This window comes from Vulpes lagopus, chromosome 23 (genome assembly GCF_018345385.1).
Source record: "Vulpes lagopus strain Blue_001 chromosome 23, ASM1834538v1, whole genome shotgun sequence".
Classification (NCBI taxonomy): domain Eukaryota; kingdom Metazoa; phylum Chordata; class Mammalia; order Carnivora; family Canidae; genus Vulpes; species Vulpes lagopus.
This window is the reverse complement of record NC_054846.1, coordinates 49684567-49704962: the sequence shown is the minus strand read 5'-3', so window position 1 is coordinate 49704962 and position 20396 is coordinate 49684567. Positions and strand designations below refer to the sequence as shown.

Here is a 20396-nt window from a genome sequence, read left to right as displayed (position 1 = left end):
TTTTTTTTTAAATATATTTTTTTAAGATTTTATTTATTTATTCAGATAGAGAGAGAGAGGCAGAGACACAGGCAGAGGGAGAAGCAGGCTCCATGCCGGGAGCCCGACGCGGGACTCGATCCCGGGACTCCAGGATCACGCCCTGGGCCGAAGGCAGGCGCCAAACCACTGAGCCCCCCAGGGATCCCCTAGTTAAGTCTCTTTATGGTTTGTCTGCCTTTCTGATTTCGTCTTATTTTTCCCTCCCTTCCTCTATGATCCTGTTTTGTTTCTTAAATTCCACACGAGGGAATCCCTGGGTGGCTCAGTGGTTTAGTGCCTGCCTTTGGCCCAGGGCGTGATCCTGGAGTCCTGGGATCGAGTCCCACATCAGGCTCCCTGCATGGAGCCTGCTTCTCCCTCTGCCTGTGTTTCTGCCTCTCTCTCTCCTCTGTGTCTTTCATGAATAAATAAATAAAATCTTTAAAAAAATTCCACACATGAGTGAAATCATATAATTGTCTTTCTCTTAATTGATTTATTTTGCTTAGCATAATACCCTCTAGATCAAAACCATGAGATACCACCTCACACCAGTCAGAGTGGCTAAACTTAACAAGTCTGGAAACAACAAATGTTGGTAAGGATGGAGAGAAAAGGAAATCTTACGCTGCTGATGGGAAGGCAAGCTGATATAGCTGCTCTGGAAAACAGTATGAAGGTTCCTCAAAAAGTTAAAAATAGAGCTACCCTACCATCCAGCAATTGCACTACTAGGTATTTACACCAAAGATACGAATATAGTGATCAGAAAGGGCATTTGCATCCCATGATTATAGCAGTGATGTCCACAATAGTCAAACTATGGAAAAAACCCAGATGTCCACTGAAGACATGAATAAAGATGGTAGTATATGTATATGCAATGGAGTATTACTCAGCCATCAAAACAGTGAGCTCTTACCATTTTCAGTGACGTGGATGGTGAGGATGATATATTTGTTTTTGAACACCATATAATTTCATGTTATACTAATGCTGGCAGCCATAGAGTTAAGATTATTACACTGAATCGACATTTTCTCTGTTAGATCAGGGACGATGCAATATTTATGTATGTATGTATGTATGTATGTATTTATTTATTGTAGAGAGCCAGATAGGGGATACTTCAGGCTTAGTAGCACACATTTGGTCTGTGTTGCCTATTCCTTGTGTGTATTTCCAGCTATTAAAAGATATAAAAATCATTCTCTGCCCTGTATGAAAACAGAGGGCCATAGTTTGCTGACCCCTGGTAGATAATAAATAACAACAATAAATCAAACCGATTTGTAGCATTTGCTGATTTCTGAAGTGTAAATACTCCCACTGTGGCTGATTTTAAGCTACCAATGTGTTATACTGAATGAAGAGTTTGAAAGAGATGTGCACAAAGTACTTCTACTATACAATTAACAATTGTAGATAGGTAAATAAAACAGTAAAATTTTAATGAAGTAATGAATTTGAGTGTTTATTAACACCCCCCTTTTCTTCAAAGATTTTATTTGAGAGAGAGCACAAGTGGGGGATGGACAAAGGGACAGACTTTCCTGCTGAGCAAGGAGCCTGCTGCAGGGTTCAATCCCAGGACCCTGAGATCATAACCTGAGCAAAAGTCAAGCTGAAGTCACTTAACTGACTGAGCCACCCAGGCGCCCTCTTCCCCCCGCCCCCATGTAATCTCTATACCCATTGTGGGGTGGCTCAAACTCCCAACCCCAGATCAGAGTCGGATGCTCCACCAGCTGAGCCAGCCAGGTGCCCCACATTTATTTTTATTTTTAAAAAATATTTTATTTATTTATTTATTTATTTATTTATTTATTTATTTATTTATTTATTCAAAGAGACGGAGAGAGAATGAAAGGCAGAGACACAGACAGAGGGAGAAGCAGGCTCCATGCAGAACGCCTGACGTGGGACTCGATTCAGGGTCTCCAGGATCACGCCCTGGGTTGCAGGCGGCGCTAAACCACTGCACCACCGGGGCTGCCCCCACCTTTATTTTTTTTAATTTTTATTATTTTTTAAAGATTTTACTTATTCATGAGAGACACACAGAGAGAGGCAGAGACACAGGCAGAAGGAGAAGCAGGCTCCATGCAGGCAGCCTGACATGGGACTCGATTCCAGGGTCCTGGGACCACGAACTGAGCCAAAGGCAGATGCTCAAGCGCTGAACCACCCAGGTGCACACCCCACCTTATTTTTAATATAACTTCATTGTACATTTATGTAATTTAATTTTTAAGAATGTATATAACTTTGGCTTGCAAAATTCCTGAAAATGTAACAATCAGCTTTTGCTAATCTATATGAATTGGCTTTAACATGTTGTTGAAGCTAAGTCCTAGAGAGGTGAGATAATTTCCAAATCAATTTTAAGTGCCGGAATCAGAATAAACTCTTTTAATTTGCCTTTTCCTTTTAAAGATTATTTGAGAGAGGGGAGTGTATATATGTTCAAGAGCTGGAGGGGCAGAAGGAGAGGGAGTGAGATTCTCAAGGTCATTCCACCCTGGGCATGGAGCCCAATGCTGGGCTCAATCTCGTGACCCTGAGATTACAACCTGAGCCGAAACCAAGAGTCAGTGCTTTACTGACTGTGCCACCCAGGTGCCCCTGATTTTTATTTTCATCAAAACAATATAAGTTCATAATTTAAAAAGTCAAAAATTGACTTCAAGGTTTGTAGTGGGCTCCCCCCACCACCAAAATAAAACCCTAGCAGTTCCCTGGTGTACCCTTTTTATCCTCAGTTTCTAATCTACAGAGCTAATATTTAAGTCTTTCAGTTTTTTTCTTCTGATTTCTACCTTCCTGTTTTTCATGATGCGATACTATTGACTGCTTCTAAGGAAGATGGGGAGTTCTCTTAGGCCTTATATAGTCTTCTTTACCCATTTTTCCAAAATACTTACATGACAATTATAATTGTTTCTTAAGTCTTTTTTTTTTAAGATTTTATTTTTAAGTATCCTCTATACCCGAGGTGAGGCTTTGATTTACAATCTTGAGATTAGGAGTTTTTATGTTCTACTGACTGAGCCAGCCAGGTGCCCCTTTAATTAGCTTTTAGTATTTACATGTTATGATCATGTAAACAGTGCTCACAGGTAAGCCATTAGTATATTATGATTACATCTTATATAATTTTTCAAAATTAATTGCCATAAATTTTATTTATTTTATAATTTCCATAAATTTTAAACATTTGCCTGATTTTTAAATGTACTTATGACAGCATTATCCCCATACTCTGTGACAGAACTATAAAACTTGTCTGATTCAGTGTAGTTAAACATTAGATAATTATTTCCATTTTTTTCCCCCCTTCAACATACCCACTAAGCTGCCCTTCATTTATTCTATTGCTAGAATCCCAACTATTGTTTACAACTGTCATCCTGGTACTCCTGTTCACCATTACCCTGGGGGTTGCTTTTGCTTTTCTCCTTAGCATTGGCATCCATTTTCTTGAATCCTACATATCTTTTTTCCCCTAGGTTTATCTTTTCCTTTTGCTAGAGCTTCCTCAGAAAGGATTCCAAGAGAGATAAGTTCTTTGAGATCTTGCATGTCTGAAAATGTCAGTCCTACCCTCATGTAATTGGTAATTTGGGCAGGACATATAATTATAGCTTGAAAAATCATCTTCCATCAGAATTCAAAGGTTTTTCTCTAGTGTTGTTAGTTTCCAGCCTTGTTGTTGAGGAATTCAAAGACATTCCAGGCCTTAGTCTTTGGGACTTTTTTTTTTTTTTTCTCTTTATCCATGATGTGAAATTCCACAGGGATGTACTTTGATGTGGATCTTTTTCATTTATTATGTGGCATACTTGTGGACTTTTTGTTTTTAAAGATTTTATTTATTTGATAACGAGAGAGCGAGAAAAAGAGAAGAGAATGAGCAGGGTGGGAGGGAGAGGGAGAAGCAGAAAGCAAGGAATCTGATGTGGGCTTGATCCCAGGGCCTCAGGATCATGACTTGAGCTGAAGGTAGCTGCTTAACTGACTGAGCCACCTAGGTGCCTCTTTGGTGCGGACTAATTTGTGTCCTTCATTTTTGAATATTTTTTCTTATATTTTAAATGTTTCTCTCTGCTTTCTGGAACTTCTGTTAGTTGAGTATTGGGTCTTCTGGGTTTATCCTCTGATTATTTTATCTTCTATTTTCATTACTTTCTCTTTTTGTTGTACTTCTTGGGAGATTTCCTCAACGTTTATTTGCCAGCTTGTCAGTTGAGGTTTTTTAAAAAAAAACCTCTTGTAATTCTAATATGTAAGGGCTCTTGTTCTTTAATGTTAATTTATTATAGATCTTGTTTGTATTTAACAAATGCAGTATTTCCTGAGGATGTTATACTTTTTTGTGTGTCTGTGATGTTTTCCTTTGTTTGGTTTGATTTTGGTTTTATTTAATTTTGATAGCTTTTTTATTTTATTTTATTTTTTTTAAAGATTTATTTATTCAGGGGATCCCTGGGTGGCGCAGTGGTTTGGCGCTTGCCTTTGGCCCAGGGCGCGATCCTGGAGACCCGGGATCGAATCCCACATCAGACTCCCGGTGCATGGAGCCTGCTTCTCCCTCTGCCTGTGTCTCTGCCTCTCTCTCTCTCTCTCTGTGACTATCATAAATAAATAAAAATTAAAAAAAAAATTAAAAAAAAAAAAGATTTATTTATTCAGAGAGAGTGCGAGAGAGGCAGAGACACAGGCAGAGGGAGAAGCAGGGGGATCCCTGGGTGGCGCAGTGGTTTGGCGCCTGCCTTTGGCCCGGGGCGTGATCCTGGAGACCCTGGATTGAATCCCACGTCGGGCTCCCGGTGCATGGAGCCTGCTTCTCCCTCTGCCTGTGTCTCTGCCTCTCTCTCTCTCTCGCTCTGTCTATCATAAAATTAAAAAAAAAAAAAAGGGAGAAGCAGGCTCCATGCATGCAGGAAGCCCGACGTGGGACTCGATCCCTGGTCTCCAGGATCACACCCCAGGCTGCAGGTGGCGCTAAACCGCTGCACCACCGGAGCTGCCCTTGATATCTTTTTTAATGTATTCTGGTTCTTTTAAAAAATTATGGTAAATATACATAACAGGCTTAACATTTTAATAATTTTTAAGCGTACAATTCTTTGGTATTAAGTACACTCACATTGTTGTGTAACCATAACTATCATCTATCTCCAGACCTTTTTCATCTTAACTAACTGGAATTCTTTTTTTAAGATTTATTTATTTGAGAAGAGAGCACAAGCCAGGGGGAGGGGGGAGAAGCAGACTCCCCGCTGAGCAGGGAAGCTCGACTTGGGGCTCCATCCCAGGAGCCTGGGATCACGACCTGAGCTGAAGGCAGATACCTAACTGACTGAGCCACCCAGACACCCACTCACTGGAATTCTGAACCTGTTAAACACTAACTTCCCATCCTCTTCCCCCTAGCCTCTGGCAGCCACCATTCTACTTTCTCTCTGCAAATTTGATTACTCTAGCTACCTCATATAAGAGAAGTAACACAATATTTGTCCTTTTGTGACTGAGTTATTTCTCAAAGATTCTTCATGAACACATGTCTTCAAGATTCCTCCTCCATGTTGTAGGATGTGTCAGAACTTCCTTTTCAAAGTTTAGTTCTTATTTAAGAATGATATACTAAAAAGCTGATTGGAAGCTCTATCCTTGTCAGTGCGTGGCTGTGTTAATTGGAGGCCTTCACTCAGAAGTTGAGAAGATGGTGAATATCTTTTTCATTGGTAACTCCCAAATATCCATATTTTTAGGTCTTTTTTGGATTCTTGTCAGTTTCCCCAGAGAAAAGTCTCCCTGACTCCTCCCTGGGAATATAAGCTTGGTGGTTCAGTGTTAAGAAAACTGAGGTGGGGAAGGAGGTTGGTATATATATCTTTTCCTTAATTCTGTTTTCTTTCTTTCTTTTTTCTTTCCTTTCCTTTCCTTTCCTTTTTCCTTTCCTTTTTCCTTTCCTTTTTCCTTTCCTTTTTCCTTTCCTTTCCTTTTTCCTTTCCTTTTTCCTTTCCTTTTTCCTTTCCTTTTTCCTTTCCTTTCCTTTCCTTTTTCCTTTCCTTTCCTTTCCTTTTTCCTTTCCTTTTTCCTTTCCTTTCCTTTCCTTTTCCTTTCCTTTTCCTTTCCTTTCCTTTCCTTTCCTTTCCTTTCCTTTCCTTTCCTTTCCTTTCCTTTCCTTTCCTTTCCTTTTCCTTTCCTTTTCCTTTCCTTTTCCTTTCCTTTTCCTTTCCTTTCCTTCAGAGACATAGGCAGAGAAGCAGACTCCTTTGGGACTTGATCCCAGGACTCTGGGATCACGACTTGAGTCAAAGGCAGACACTCAACCGCTGAGCCACCCAGGTGCCCCAATTCTGCTGTTTTCAATAAAGGATGTCCCAGCTGTGCTTGGTGGTCCCTGAATCTAGAGCCTTTCTAATTGTTTCTTTGGCTTATAAGTTGACAGGTAGCATTTGTGCAGGAAGTTACCTGATTGCTTGGGGGTTGGGATGGAGAACTAGGATCTAACTACTTTTTCTGTAGACTGTCAGTTCTGGTTATGGCCCCATCCCTCAATCTTCCCTTCAGAGATGTGTTGTGCTTTTAATTTCTGACTTCCTAGAGTACAGTTCAGAATTAGATTGTTTTTTTTATTGAACTTTCTTCAGGTTAGGTTTCAGTTTTGCATTCTACCAATCAAATTCAACTATTTTCTTTTTCTTTTTCTTTTTTTTTTTTTTTAATTTTATTTATTTATGATAGTCATACAGAGAGAAAGAGAGAGAGGCAGAGACACAGGCAGAGGGAGAAGCAGGCTCCATGCGCCGGGAGCCTGATGTGGGATTCGATCCCGGGTCTCCAGGATCGCGCCCTGGGCCAAAGGCAGGCGCCAAACCGCTGCGCCACCCAGGGATCCCTATTTTCTTTTTCTTTATTAATATTTTGTTATCATCAGCTGTTGTTTCCTCATCTCTTTGCTATTGTGTGTTTATACCATTAAAATATATTTTATTGCCAATTTGAAGTGATTTTAGAGGTAGTAAAGAACCACATGTATTAAATCAACTGTATTTTAGCTATTGTAATCTACTTCCCTTTTTTTTTTCTTACCCCATAGAAACTTTTCAAAGAGATACCTCTATAAGCTGCTTGCTACTCAAAGTTCGGACCAGCAACATTGGTATCACCTGGGAGCTTGTTAGAAGTGCAGAATTCCAGGCCCCAAACCATACCTAGCAAACCATATTCTACATTTTTATAAGACCCCTAGGTTATTTATAATTTATTACAGTGTGAGAAGCACTGGTCTGATTCACTGTGCTTGTTACAGTGCTTGACACATGTTAGGTGTCTTCTGTTGGACACGCAGAAATTTAGAAGACTCTGTAGTTGGAAATAATGTTTTGAGATCAGAGTACAGATATAATTTGAAGCTTTGGGGTTATATGCAAGTATAGAATAAAAAGTGGGTCGAGGAAATAATCAATTTTAAGGTGTGAATGAAAGGAAGAAAGAGCTTTCTAGAAAAATTGAGAGCTAAGGAAGAACAAAGGCCCACATCCATAAGGTGTGGGAAAATGAGTAACCTTCCAAGAGCTTGGGCTGCAAGATTTTAGTAGTGTTCTTCAGGAACAGCCAGGTTTCAGAGTAGGCTGGGAAGTGGGGGAAAAACAATTTCTGGAAAGATACTGAAATTATAAGATAGTTTAATTACAGTGTAGGGGGAATGATCAGGGAGGAAGCCCCAGAGGACATAATGGAATGATGAACAAGGAGAAGATGATTTAGTGGGGAGGCAGCTACACTGGGATAAGAAGACAGGTGGCTAAAATGAATTTCCACTATTCCTCACCTTGTACTCTGTTTCAGGCATTTCTGTAAACTCTCTCTTGGGCTTGGCTTTTTTTTTTTTTTTTTTTTTTTTTTTTTTTGTATACACGCTCTTCTTTGGTCTGGGATATTATCTTGTTTTCCTTGACTCTAGATTTAGTGCCCTTATTTTGTGCTGGCATCTTGTCCTTTCTGAGTCTCTTTTTTTTTCTTTTTTCTTTTTTTTTTTTTAAGATTTTTATCTATTCATGAGAGACAGAGAGAGAGAGGCAGAGACCTAGGCAGAGGGAGAAGCAGGCTCCATGCAGGGAGCCCGACACGAGACTCAATTCCAGGTCCCCAGGATCATGCCCTGGGCTGAAGGTAGCGCTAAACAGCTGAGCCACCCAGGCTGCCCTCTTTTTTTCTTTTTAAAGATTTGTTTGAGAGAGAGTGGACAGGAGGGGCAGGAGGAGAGAGAGAGAATCTCAGGCAGACTGCTTCAGAGCCCGACACTGGGCTAGTCTTAAAACCCTGAAATCACGACTCGAACCAAGAGTTGGGTACCCAACAGACTGCATCCATCATTCAGGTGCCCCCATCTCTCTCTTTTTTTTCAGTTGAGATAGAATCATATAATAAATACCCTTTAGAATATACTTTAAAAATACTTTTACTTGAGGCACCTAAGTGGCTCAGTTGGTTAAGTGTCTGCCTTCACCCCTTGACCGGGGTCCTGAGATCAAGCTGAGCAGGGAGCCTGATTCTCTTTCTCCCTGTGACCACCCCCCCCCCTTGTCCCTGCTCTCTCTCATTCTCTCTATCAAATAAAATCTTTTTAAAAAATAATTTAACTGTTTAACCATAGCATATGGTTAAAAGGTAGGTATATATTTTACCTATTTAAATTGCTCACTGGACAGTTGGTCTTATTACTGTCTTTGTCATCTAGCGTAGCACCTGTATCTAACAGCTAATATTTATTGATTGCAGTGTGTCATACACTGTTTTAAGTTTGCATATATTGACTCACTTAATTCTCATAGGATGTAGATATTACTTTCATCCTATTTAATGGATGGAGAGAAACAAAAGCCTAGGATAAGTAGGTCAGTCACTGTTGAATGAACACATTTATTGTGTATACGGTGTACCAGGCACTGTGCTATATGTTTGGGCTTACAGAATTAATAAAGTCTTTGGTCAGAGTTTCAGACTGAATGTTGGTTAAAACTTCACCCTGAAATGAGGGATATATAGCTGGGTTCTGGTTTTGTAGTACTTGGAATCAAAAGGCTTGATGGTCTCTCCTACTGCTTATATAGTTAGATGTGCTGCATCTCCCTCTAGCACAGACTGGAGACATATATTCAAATGTTGTTTTACCCTTTTTTCTTCCATTTTTTTATTTAGAGCCATCCTTTATAAAGTCAAACCCTAGCATAAACTGTAAGGGCTGAGACCTGCCATCCCCCCCCCCCCCCAATTTTAATAAGTACCTAACTCTGATTCTTAATTTTTAAAAAATATTTTATTTATTTATTCATAAGAGACACAGAGAAAGAGGCAGAGACATAGGCAGAGGGAGAAGTAGGCTCCATGCAGGGAGCCTGATGTGGGACTTGATCCTGGGACTCCAAGATCATGCCCTGAGCCAAAGGCAGACACTTAACCACTGAGCCACCCAGACATCCTTGATTCTTAATTTTTTTAATTAAATATTTTATTTGGAAATAATTTCAAACTTACAGAAAATGTGCAAAAATAAGAATGCAAAGAACATAATCAGTTTCACTTGTTAACATTTATTCCATTTGTTTTATCATTCATATTCTCTCTTTATATAAAGTCATACTGCTTTTTTCTGAACTATTTGAGAATAAGTTACAGTCATTTCAGCCCTTTACTCCTGAATACCGTAATATGTATTTCTTAAGAATAGGAATGTTCCTTTATATTCCACAGTGTACCACAGTTATCAACTTCAGCACATTTAACTTTGATATGATACTTTACTGTTTATAGATTATTTGTAGATTATGACTGAAGAAATAATCTTTTTACAGTGTGGTAGCCCCTGAATACCTTTTTTTTTTTTTTTAAAGATTTAGTTACTAATTCATGAGAGACAAAGAGAGGGAGGCAAAGGGAGAAGCAGGCTCCCCACGGGGAGTCCAATGTGACACTTGATCCTGGGACTCCAGGATCACACCCTGAGCTGAAGGCAGACGCCCAACTGCAGAGCCACCCAGGCGTCCCCTGAATACTTTCTTTAATTAAAAAATACCAAAGTGAATTTTTGGAAGTTTTTTTAAAAAGTTGGAAAACACAATAGATTAAAATGAAAAATTCCTCATAACTCTTTTTTTTTTAAACATATATAAGGAAAACATACAGGGACACCTGGGTGGCTCAGTGGTTGAGCCTCTGTCTTCAGCTTCAGGGCGTGATCCTCGGTCCCGGGGTCTAGTCCCGCATCAGGCTCCCTGCGAAGAACCTACTTCTTCCTTTATGTCTCTGCCTCTCTCTCTCTCTCTGTCTCTCATGAATACATCAATGAAATCTTAAAAAAAAAAGTACACAAAGTGCCCTCATCCCTGTTATATACACTATTAACAGTTTCTGTTTTTTTAGATGTCTTTATGCATCTATATACATACATGTGCACAAAAACACATATGCATTTGTGTGTATATGTTCATATATCTACATATTAAAACTGAATTAAAAAATCTTTGTGTATTGGGACGCCTGGGTGGCTCAGTGGTTCGGTGCCTGCCTTCAGCCCAGGGCATGATCCTGGAGTCAGAGGATCCAGTCCCATGTCGGGCTCCCTGCATGGAGCCTACTTTTCCCTCTGCCTGTGTCTCTGCCTCTCTGCCTCTCTCTCTCTCTCTCGAATAAACAGATAAAATCTTAAAAAAAAATCTTTGTGTATTGTTGATATTTAAAAACTTGTACTACAGCGTCTGAAAATGGAAAGAGAAATGCTTACCTATTAAACAGAAACAAAAGTGCTAGGTATTTTACAGGTACTTATTTAGGAAGATATTTGTTCAGGTGCATTTAACATCACTCAGCACTGCAGTGCTCATCCAGTGCAAGAACTACCTTGTCAAGTGGTTGAAAGATAATTAATGTACCTTAATTAGCTTTTCTCTCAATATGTTCCATTTGACCTACTTAAAATAATAAGTGATTTAGAATTTTTTAACCTTATTTATAATATCATGCTCTTGGGGCAACATGTAGATACAAATTTGCGTATCTCCATATAACTAGAAGGTTAAGATATATTTTTATTTGCTTTTATTTAGTAAATTCTATAATTTACATGATGATGGGGATCAAATACTAGAGAAAGCAAAGCTTTTAGTTTGAAGACTGTAGTTGAGCTAAATTTGAACATGCTCATGATTTTAGGAATAATGAATTGTCTTAATTTGTTTTTTTGGACTGTAAAGTCTGTAAGTATAGGGACTGTGTCTAGCTTATTGCTATAATTTTGACTTTTAGAACCTAGGAGGTATTCAATAATTATATAATATATGTATAGAATGATAATAAATTAGAATGTATAAATAGGCCAGTATAGATTCATTTCAGGTCTTATAGTTTATTATAGTTGTGATGTTTTAGAGACTTTCTGTAGGAACTTCTTTGTAATCATTTCATTCTTATTTCTGCAGATGAGAAAAACGAGATACAAGGAGGTTCTGGGCAACCCTTTGTAACTGATGAAATGGTCATTATATGTTTGTTAGTTGTAGAAGAGCTATTAGTGAACTATTATTATCCATAAATAACATATTCCCTACACAGCCTGGTCAACTCAATTTAGCATAGAATGTCTCCAGAGAAGGGATATAGATAAGACCAAGTCTGTGATTCCTCCTGGTGATTAGGGTGTAACCCACTGCTAACCCCAGGAGGTATACTGGTTCTTGTTGGGCTCTGCTGGTCATGGCACTCAGTTCAGTAAGGACTAGGTTTGAAAAGCTTAGTGTTTGAATTAAAGTTTCCGCAGAAAGCTATCCAGTGCTCCTTTTGCTGAGTTTCCATTACACTTTGTTCTTACCTTTATTATGGTATTTACTTTGCACACCCCCCCCAAAAAAAAAGTTTTTACTTTGTTCTGCTGAGTGTTAATGGTTAGGTGTTTCTATATGTCATTCTCTCTAGGTTTGTTCTTCTGAGTGCTGGAAATACTTTGTCTTTGTACCTTTCATAGCTATAACACAATGCTTTGTATGGCGTAAGTTTAAACTGTGTTAATCCTCAGGAATACATAGAAGAATTTTAAATTTTGCAAATTTTATATGTCCAACTGCAACTACTTTTTATAACCCACGTCAAGTCCTTTTCAAACAAGATAGATATAAATAACATTTATAAAAAAGTATGGATTATAGTAAACTCTCTCATCTAGTAATTTTGGTAACCTGATAATTTTTTTCTTTTTTTAATAGCAGCTTTATTGATATAAAGTTCACACTTTATTTTTTTAAAATTTTATTTATTTATGATAGTCACACACAGAATGAGAGAGAGAGAGAGAGAGAGAGACAGGCAGAGACACAGGCAGAGGGAGAAGCAGGCTCCATGCACCGGGAGCCCAACGTGGGACTCGATCCTGGGTTTCCAGGATCGCGCCCTGGGCCAAAGGCAGGCGCCAAACCGCTGTGCCACCCAGGGATCCCAAGTTCACACTTTAAATTTAAATTATAGGGATGCCTGGGTGGCTCAGCGGTTGAGCGTCTGCCTTCAGCCCAGGGCCTGATTCTGGAGACCCAGGATCGAGTTCCACATCAGGCTCCCTGAATGGAACCTGTTTCTCCAACCCTTCCTGTGTTTCTGCCTCTCTCTCTCTCTCTCTCATGAATAAATAAATAAAATCTTTTAAAAAATCCTTAAAAAAACTTAAAAATTTTTTAAAAATAAATTATACACTTTAAAATTCATCCACTTTTAAAGTGTATATAGTACATTCACAGAGTTTTGCAACCATCACCACAAACAGTTTTGTAACATTTTCATTATCCCACTCTGCACACATTAGTTGTCCTTCCCTTTTCCTCTTTAATCCCACCCTTAGCCCTAGGCAACCATTAATTTACTTTCTGTCTCTGTAAATTTGTCTGTTCTGGACAGTGGAATTATCTAAATATGTGGTCTTTTGTGACAGGCTGTTCACTTAGCCTAAATGTTCTTTGGTTCATACATTTTATAGAATATTTCATTCTTTTTACTGCTAAATAATAATCTACTGTATGGATATATACCACATTTTATTTACCCATTCATCTATTGATGGATATCGAGTTGTTTCCACTTTTTGGCTATTACAAACAATACCATTATAAACCTTCATATACAAGTTTTTGTGTGGATGTATGTTTTATTTCTCTTGGGTATATAACTAGGATTGAAATTGCTGGATATATTTTGAGGAACTGCGAAACTTTTCAAGACAGTTGCATCATTTTATATTGCCATCGGCAGTGTACAAGAGTTCTAGTTTCTCCATATTCTCACCAACACTTGTCTGTCTTTTTGATTACAGTTTACCTTTGAATAACATGGGAGTTAGAAGCACCAATCCCCATGCAGTCCAAAATCTGTGTATAACTTTTGACCCCCCGAAAACTTATATACTAATAGCCTGTTAACCAGAAGCCTTATTGATAACAAAAACAGTTGTTTAACACATATTTTGTATGTTGTATGTATTATATATTGTATTCTTACCATAAAGTAAGCTAGAGAAAAGAAAAAATCATAAGAGAAAATACACTTTTACAGTACTGTACTTACCGATTGTATAAGTTTATGTTGTCTGTTTACATACAAAATGAATGTGTTTGGTACCTACATTATTATATGATAGAAAACACTGTAAGATATTGTCCATATTACCAACGCTAGACATCAAAAATGAAAAGATACTGTGAAAATTCGTGTTTAACAGATAATAATTTATGCACTGATTATGAAGCATCAGTACAATTGGCAATGATGATGACAAAAACACCTGATGCAATTCTTGCTATATACTTATTAGATTTTCATATCAAGGGATCCCTGGGTGGCGCAGCGGTTTGGCGCCTGCCTTTGGCCCAGGGCGCGATCCTGGAGACTCGGGATCGAATCCCATGTCAGGCTCCCGGTGCATGGAGCCTGCTTCTCCCTCTGCCTATGTCTCTGCCTCTCTCTCTCTCTCTCACTGTGTGCCTATCATAAAATAAATAAAAAATAAAATTAAAAAAAAAAAGATTTTCATATCAAGACACATGTACAACAGATAAATTTATTAACTCTATGGTATGACAATGACTTGCTGCTAAGTGGAATTGGGTCATCATAAAGATCTTCATCTGTGCCACCTTCATGTTGAATAGGTTGAAGAGAAGGAAGAAGAAGAGTTACTCGTCTTGCTGTCTTAGGATGGCAGAGGCAGAAGTGGTGGAGAAGGTGGGAGGAGAAGCAGGCATGCTTGGTGTAACTTTGTGGAAATATGTAGTAATTTCTATCTGACATTTTTGCTTTTTTTATTTTTCTAAAAAATGTTTCTATACAGTACCAATCCTTCCATCATTTCTTTTTTTTCAGTGCTTGTGTCATATCCTAAATGAAGTCAAAAGCAGTTTTGAATATCTGGAATCCTTCTGCCACATTGTCTAATGTCAGTTTGTTTTCTGGAACTGCTTCTTTACCTTCTTATCATATGACACCATTTCAGAAGCACTCATCTCCGTCATGTTGTCCTCTGTTAATTCCTCTGGTGTGGTGTCACTTAGCTCTTGAATTTCTCTAAGATCCATATCTTGAAACTCTTCACTTCCCACCTTTTTCTCCCCACCCTCCCGCCCATATCCACAATCTCTTTCAAGATTTCCTTGATTTGCTCTATTGTAAATCCTGTGAAGTCATGTACAACATCTGGACACTATTTTTTCCAGCAGGAATTTATTGTTTTGGGTTTGATGGCTTTCACTGCTTTTTCTGTAACAGTGATGGCATCTTTAATGATGTAATCCTTCTAGACTTTCATGATGTTCTATCAGGGTTCTCTTCTAGACCATTGGCAATCCTTTCCAAAGAGTACTGTGCATAATGAGCCTTAAAGGTCTTTATGACCCCCTGATTTAGGTGCTGATTTAGAGATGTGTTTGGGGGCAAATAGACCATTTTAACACTTTTGGTGTTGAATTCATGACCAGGGACTTTGTCCAATATCAAAAGAATTTTATTTTATTTTATTTTTATTTTTATTTTTATTTTTTTTCAAAAGAATTTTAAAAGGCAGTCCTTTACTGGCAAGGTACTTCTTGGCTTCAGGAACAAAAAGCATCAATGGAACTAATCCAGAAAAAGGATTCTCATTGTCCAGGCCTTCCTGTTGTATAATCAGAAGACTGGCAGCTGGTGTTTATTTTTTCCCTTCAAGGCTTAGGGGCTAGCAACTTTATAGATAAGGGCAGTCCTCCTGATCATAAACCCAACTGCATTTGTGCAAAATGGTAGAGTTAGCCCGTCTTTTTTTTTTTTTTTTTTTAAATCCCTTCCTGTCTTAAATCTTGGTGCTCACTTCTTTTTCTTACCGATGAATGTCCTTCGTGGCATTTTTTCCCCCCCAAAAAGGGCACTTGTGTCTGCATTAAAAACCTATTCAGGTAGACATCCTTTCTCATCCATGATTTTCTTATGGGCCCCTGGGAACTTGTCTGCTCCCACTTGGTTGGCAGAAGCTGCTTCTCCTGTTATCTTGACTTTTTTTTTTTAAGATTTTACTTTTTTCATGAGAGACACAGAGAGAGAACAGAGACATAGGAGAAGTAGGCTTCTCACAGGGAGCCTGATGTGGGACTCGATCCCTGGACCCAGGATCACGCCCTGAGATGCTGGGCACCCAGGCATCCCTGTTATCTTGACATTTTTAAAGCCTCTTTCTAAAATTATCAAACCATCCTTTACTGGTTAAATTCTTCAGTTTTGGACAGCCCGAGTGGCTCAGCAGTTTAGCGCCACCTTCAGCCCAGGCCTCTGCCTATGTCTCTACCTCTCTCTCTCTCTCTCTCATGAATAAATAAATAAAATCTTTAAAAAAAATTCTCCAGTTTTAGATCCTTCACCTTCCTTTCGCTTTCAGTTGTCCTATAATGGTGTAGTTTTTTCTTGAATAATATTAGAATCTATAATTAGACCTTTCTTAGAGCAGTCCTGCACCCACGTAAAAGCTGCATTTTTAATACAGCATAAAAAGGTATATCCTAAAACGTGCAAGGTTTTTGTGCCAACTGGCATAGCCAATTTGTGGCTTCACAAATTTTTTATTATTTTTTAAAACAATGGTCCTTAGGCTGGTGGACAACTGCAGACCTCAGTCAAGCAATTCACTTTTTCTTGTAATGTCATGACTCTTTGCTTCTTGGGAGCTTCTAGCCTCACTAGTGGCACTTTGTATGGGTCCTCTAGTATTACTCAAGGTTTATGGTACTGTGCTAAACACAAAAAGTATGCAAGAACCATGGGAGATTACTTCTTACTGCAATATGCAATTCACTGGAGAGATGAACTGCTCATGCAGATATGATTAGTGTCACAGGGCATTTTAAGCTGATACTCGTAACACTTGAGCTCACTGCAATAGCAACAAGAGATGGCTACAAAATTATTACAGTAGTACAGTATGTACTACAGTTTATGCAGTTATTTAGTACTGTATCTTTACCTTTGTTTACATTTCTGCCAACTGCAAATGGGGCCATGTACAGTCTGTTTGCATAAAATGTTGATAATTTTAACTTTTTATGATTTGTGTATATTTTATGGTAGTAAATGATAAGATAGACGTATATACATATATCTTATGCATTTGTGATAAATCTTTTTCTTAAGCTTTTTGATATTTCTAGCTTTTGATGCTTTCTCTGCAAGATTTTTCAAACTTGCAAATCTTCAAGAAATTTTCCAGTATATTTATTGAAAAAAAAATCTGTGTATAAGAGGACCCATGCAGTTCAAACTCATATTGTCGAAGGGTGAACTGTAAAGTCATCCTAGTATGTATGAAGTGGTATCTTTTTCCCCCCATAATTGATTGATTCATTGATTTAATGGGGTGGTGAGGAGGAGAGCACTAGCAAGTGAGGGAAGAGGCAGAGGGGGAGGGAGGGAGAGATAATCCAAGACATGCTCAAATGACTAAGTAACCCAGGCACCCCTAAAGTGGTATCTTATTGTGATTTTGATTTTCTTGATGGTTGATATTATCTATTCATGGGTTTGTTGGCCATTATCTTCCTTAGAGAAATGTCTATTCAGGTCCTGTCCCCATTTTTATTTCAGTCATTTGTCTTTTTATTAAGTTGCAAAAATTCTTTATGTATTCTAGATACAATTTTGTTTATCATATACAAGATTTACAAAGATTTTTGCCATTCTGTGTGTTGTCTCTGCATTTTCTTGATGTCATTTGAAGCACAAAAAAAAGTTTTATAGTCTTAGCTCTTACAATTAGGTTTTTGGTCCATTATGAGTAAATTTTTGCATATGGTATGATATGGGGGCCTAACTGTATTCTTTTGAATGTGGGTAACCAGTTGTCCTAACACCATTTGTTAAAAAGACAAAACCACTGAATTCTTTTACCACTGAATTTTCTGACATGCTTGTTAAAAACATTTGACAGTAAGCGGTTTCTGTTTTGAAGAACATATTCACATTGTTCCCCTCTTCCGTCCATATTATCTCAACTTTTTCATTAGTAAAAAAAATGTAGAAACCATCTCACACTTCTAGAAGTTGCAAGTACAGTCCAAATAACTTGTTTTTTTGAACCATTGAGAGTAAGTTGCCAACATGATACATACCCTACAATGATCATGTTTGTGTGTATTTTCCAACAAGAACATTATCCTACATAACTGCAGTACAAAATCAGAAAATTAATGTTGATGGATTATAATACCAATCTTAATCCTCAGCTTCCATTCAAGTTTTTTCCTTATTCTAGTAATATCCTTTATAACAAAAAGGATCTAGTCCAGAATCACACATTGCATTTGTCATGATTCTCTAGTCTTTTTCAGTCTGAAACAGTTCCCCAATCTTTCTTGATTTTCATGACCTTGACAATTTTGAAGATTACATGCCAGTTTTTCTATAGAATGTCTCTAAATTGTGGTTTGTCTGATGTTTCCTCATGATTAAACTCAGTTTATGCGTATTTGGCAGGAATATCACAGAAGTGATGTTAGTGTCCTTCCAGTGCATCCTACTTGGGAGCCCAAGATTTTATCATTACTGGTGGTATTACCTTGATTGATTACTTTATTAAAGTGGTGTTTGCCAGGCTTCTCCACTATTATTATTTATCTTTTTACTTTTGTGACTAATCATTTTGTGGGAAAGCCCTTTGAGATTATATAAATCCTCCTTGTTAATCTTTCAGTTTTTCATTTATTTATTTATATCTGCTTGGGCACATGGATTCTTATTTTGCTTGATGGCTTATATTCCCTTACTATCATTGTTTGTATTGATGCTCCAATTGTTCCATATTCGATAGTGGGAGACCCTTCAAGCGGGCTTCTTTATTCTTTTGTCATGGCCACTCATTCTTAGAGCACTTGCTTACTAATTTTTGGCATAGCATGGTATTCAAGGTTCATTTGGTTCTTGCTCTAGCCTAGCTCTACCTTAACCCTGGACTTGGCTTTTCTTCAAAGAGTGGCTCTTTTATTTTTTTTTCCTTTTTTTAAATTTTTTTTTCCTTTTTAAAAAAATTTTTTAAAAAGATTTTATTTATTTATTCAGAGACACAGAGAGAGAGAGAGAGAGAGGCAGAGATACAGGCAGAGGGAGAAGCAGGCTCCATGCAGAGAGCCTGACGTGGGACTCGATCCAGGGTTTCCAGGATCATGCCCTGGGCTGCAGGCGGCGCTAAACCGCTGCGCCACCGGAGCTGCCCTTTTTTAAATTTTTTAAAAGAGCAGTTCTTTTTAGTTCTCTTTTTAGTTCTCTTTTTAGTTCTTTTTATTCTCAAATTAAGAGAATAGTATTTAAAACCAAGATCTGAGTGCTAATTATGCATATTGGGGGTTGCTGCTGATCTTATGACCTCTTGGGGGACAGAGCTAGGGAATAGTTCTATTCCCTGTATGTACAGACATTTGCATCTAGAATCTGTCTTGCTATTGAATCATAAGTGTGTATCAATGGCTATAATTCCAGTTCCAAACCAGAAGGATCATTCTGTTTTTTCACCTTTCCATATCTAACTAAAAAGGATTTTTAGGTAGACTGTGAGAAATCTGGTTCCTGTTATTTGTAATAGTTTTACTTATTTGATCTATCTCTCTGTGTGTACCCATTCTCTTATAGCCATTGCCGTGTTTCCCTTGACACCTCCCAGCCTTCCCTCCCCCAAGTAGAAACTCTTTCACCCTTATCTGACGGTATTGGTATGCCTTCTTCTGAGGACTGCATCCTCATTGCCTTGGTCTCCACAACTCCATGCTACATGGGCCCTGCACAGCTGCACTTCTTCTTCCTTCATTTAACTTTAACACCTCATGCCAGGCTGCCTCAGTGAGGATCTCCTCCTCACCCTCCTCAAGCACTGAGATCCTGTGCTTCCTGCTGCCCTCTTCTGTAGACCTAATCCTCCTTCACCTGCTTTGGGCTCTGACACCAATTCTTTGCCACCGTGACTTAATGGCTTTTGGATTGAATTGTTTGTGAAGGGGCTTTCTTTACATTGTCTTTTGAGAGATGATGAAGTTTTTTTGGACATTCGTTCAGAATGAAAAGTTAGCAGTTTATAAGAAGGGGGGGAACCCCAAGTAGCTTGAAAATTTCACATTTTAGGCAGTTAATTGGTGGAGTTCTAAAAGGATTCCTTCTTTGGCTAACATTTAACATAAAATAACATTTATTTTAATTTATAATTATTTGAATCTTAATGTACATTGGTTAATGAGCTGTTCCTGATTGAGGAAATTAGAAAACAAATATTAATTTACATCTACAAAATAATATTCATTTTTCTTCTAGCTCTTCCACCAAAGCCACCTAAGCCAATGACTTCAGCCGTTACAAATGGAATGAAGGACAGTTCTGTTTCTCTTCAGGATGCAGAATGGTACTGGGGGGATATCTCAAGGTAACTAAAATGCTACTATAATTCAATGCAGTTTAGAAACAAATCATTTTTGAGAAGTTAAAAATAAAACCTTTTCATGCCCTGCTAGTTGTCATTTAAAGATTACTATTTTAAAAATTGTGAGAACACTTCAAAAGTTTCTAAGTACTGTCCTTCCCACAAGAAAATCTTTATTTATTTATTTTTTTAATAAATTAATTTTTATTGGTATTCAATTTACCAACATACAGAAAAACACCCAGTGCTCATCCTGTCAAGTGTCCCCCTCAGTGAAGAAAACCTTTAAATTACAGGTGTGGTTATTACTTTTAATACTGTATTAAGCATAGATTTCTGAATAAATGAAACTTAAAAGATTCAGGATAGTTACATGTGTTTTTGTATAAAAGATAGTATAGGTACCTAATTT

General features: G+C 38.0%; 1 protein-coding gene across 1 annotated transcript in view; it reads left to right on the top strand.

Moving 5' to 3' along the window:
* The window catches only part of LOC121481416 (phosphatidylinositol 3-kinase regulatory subunit gamma), a 124673-nt gene that overhangs the window by 58193 nt on the left and 46084 nt on the right, over window positions 1-20396 (top strand). Inside the window, exon 2 of the mRNA XM_041738726.1 lies at window positions 19879-19987. Within this exon, the coding sequence (XP_041594660.1) occupies window positions 19879-19987 (109 nt within the window). The remainder of the gene's footprint in view (window positions 1-19878; window positions 19988-20396) is intronic.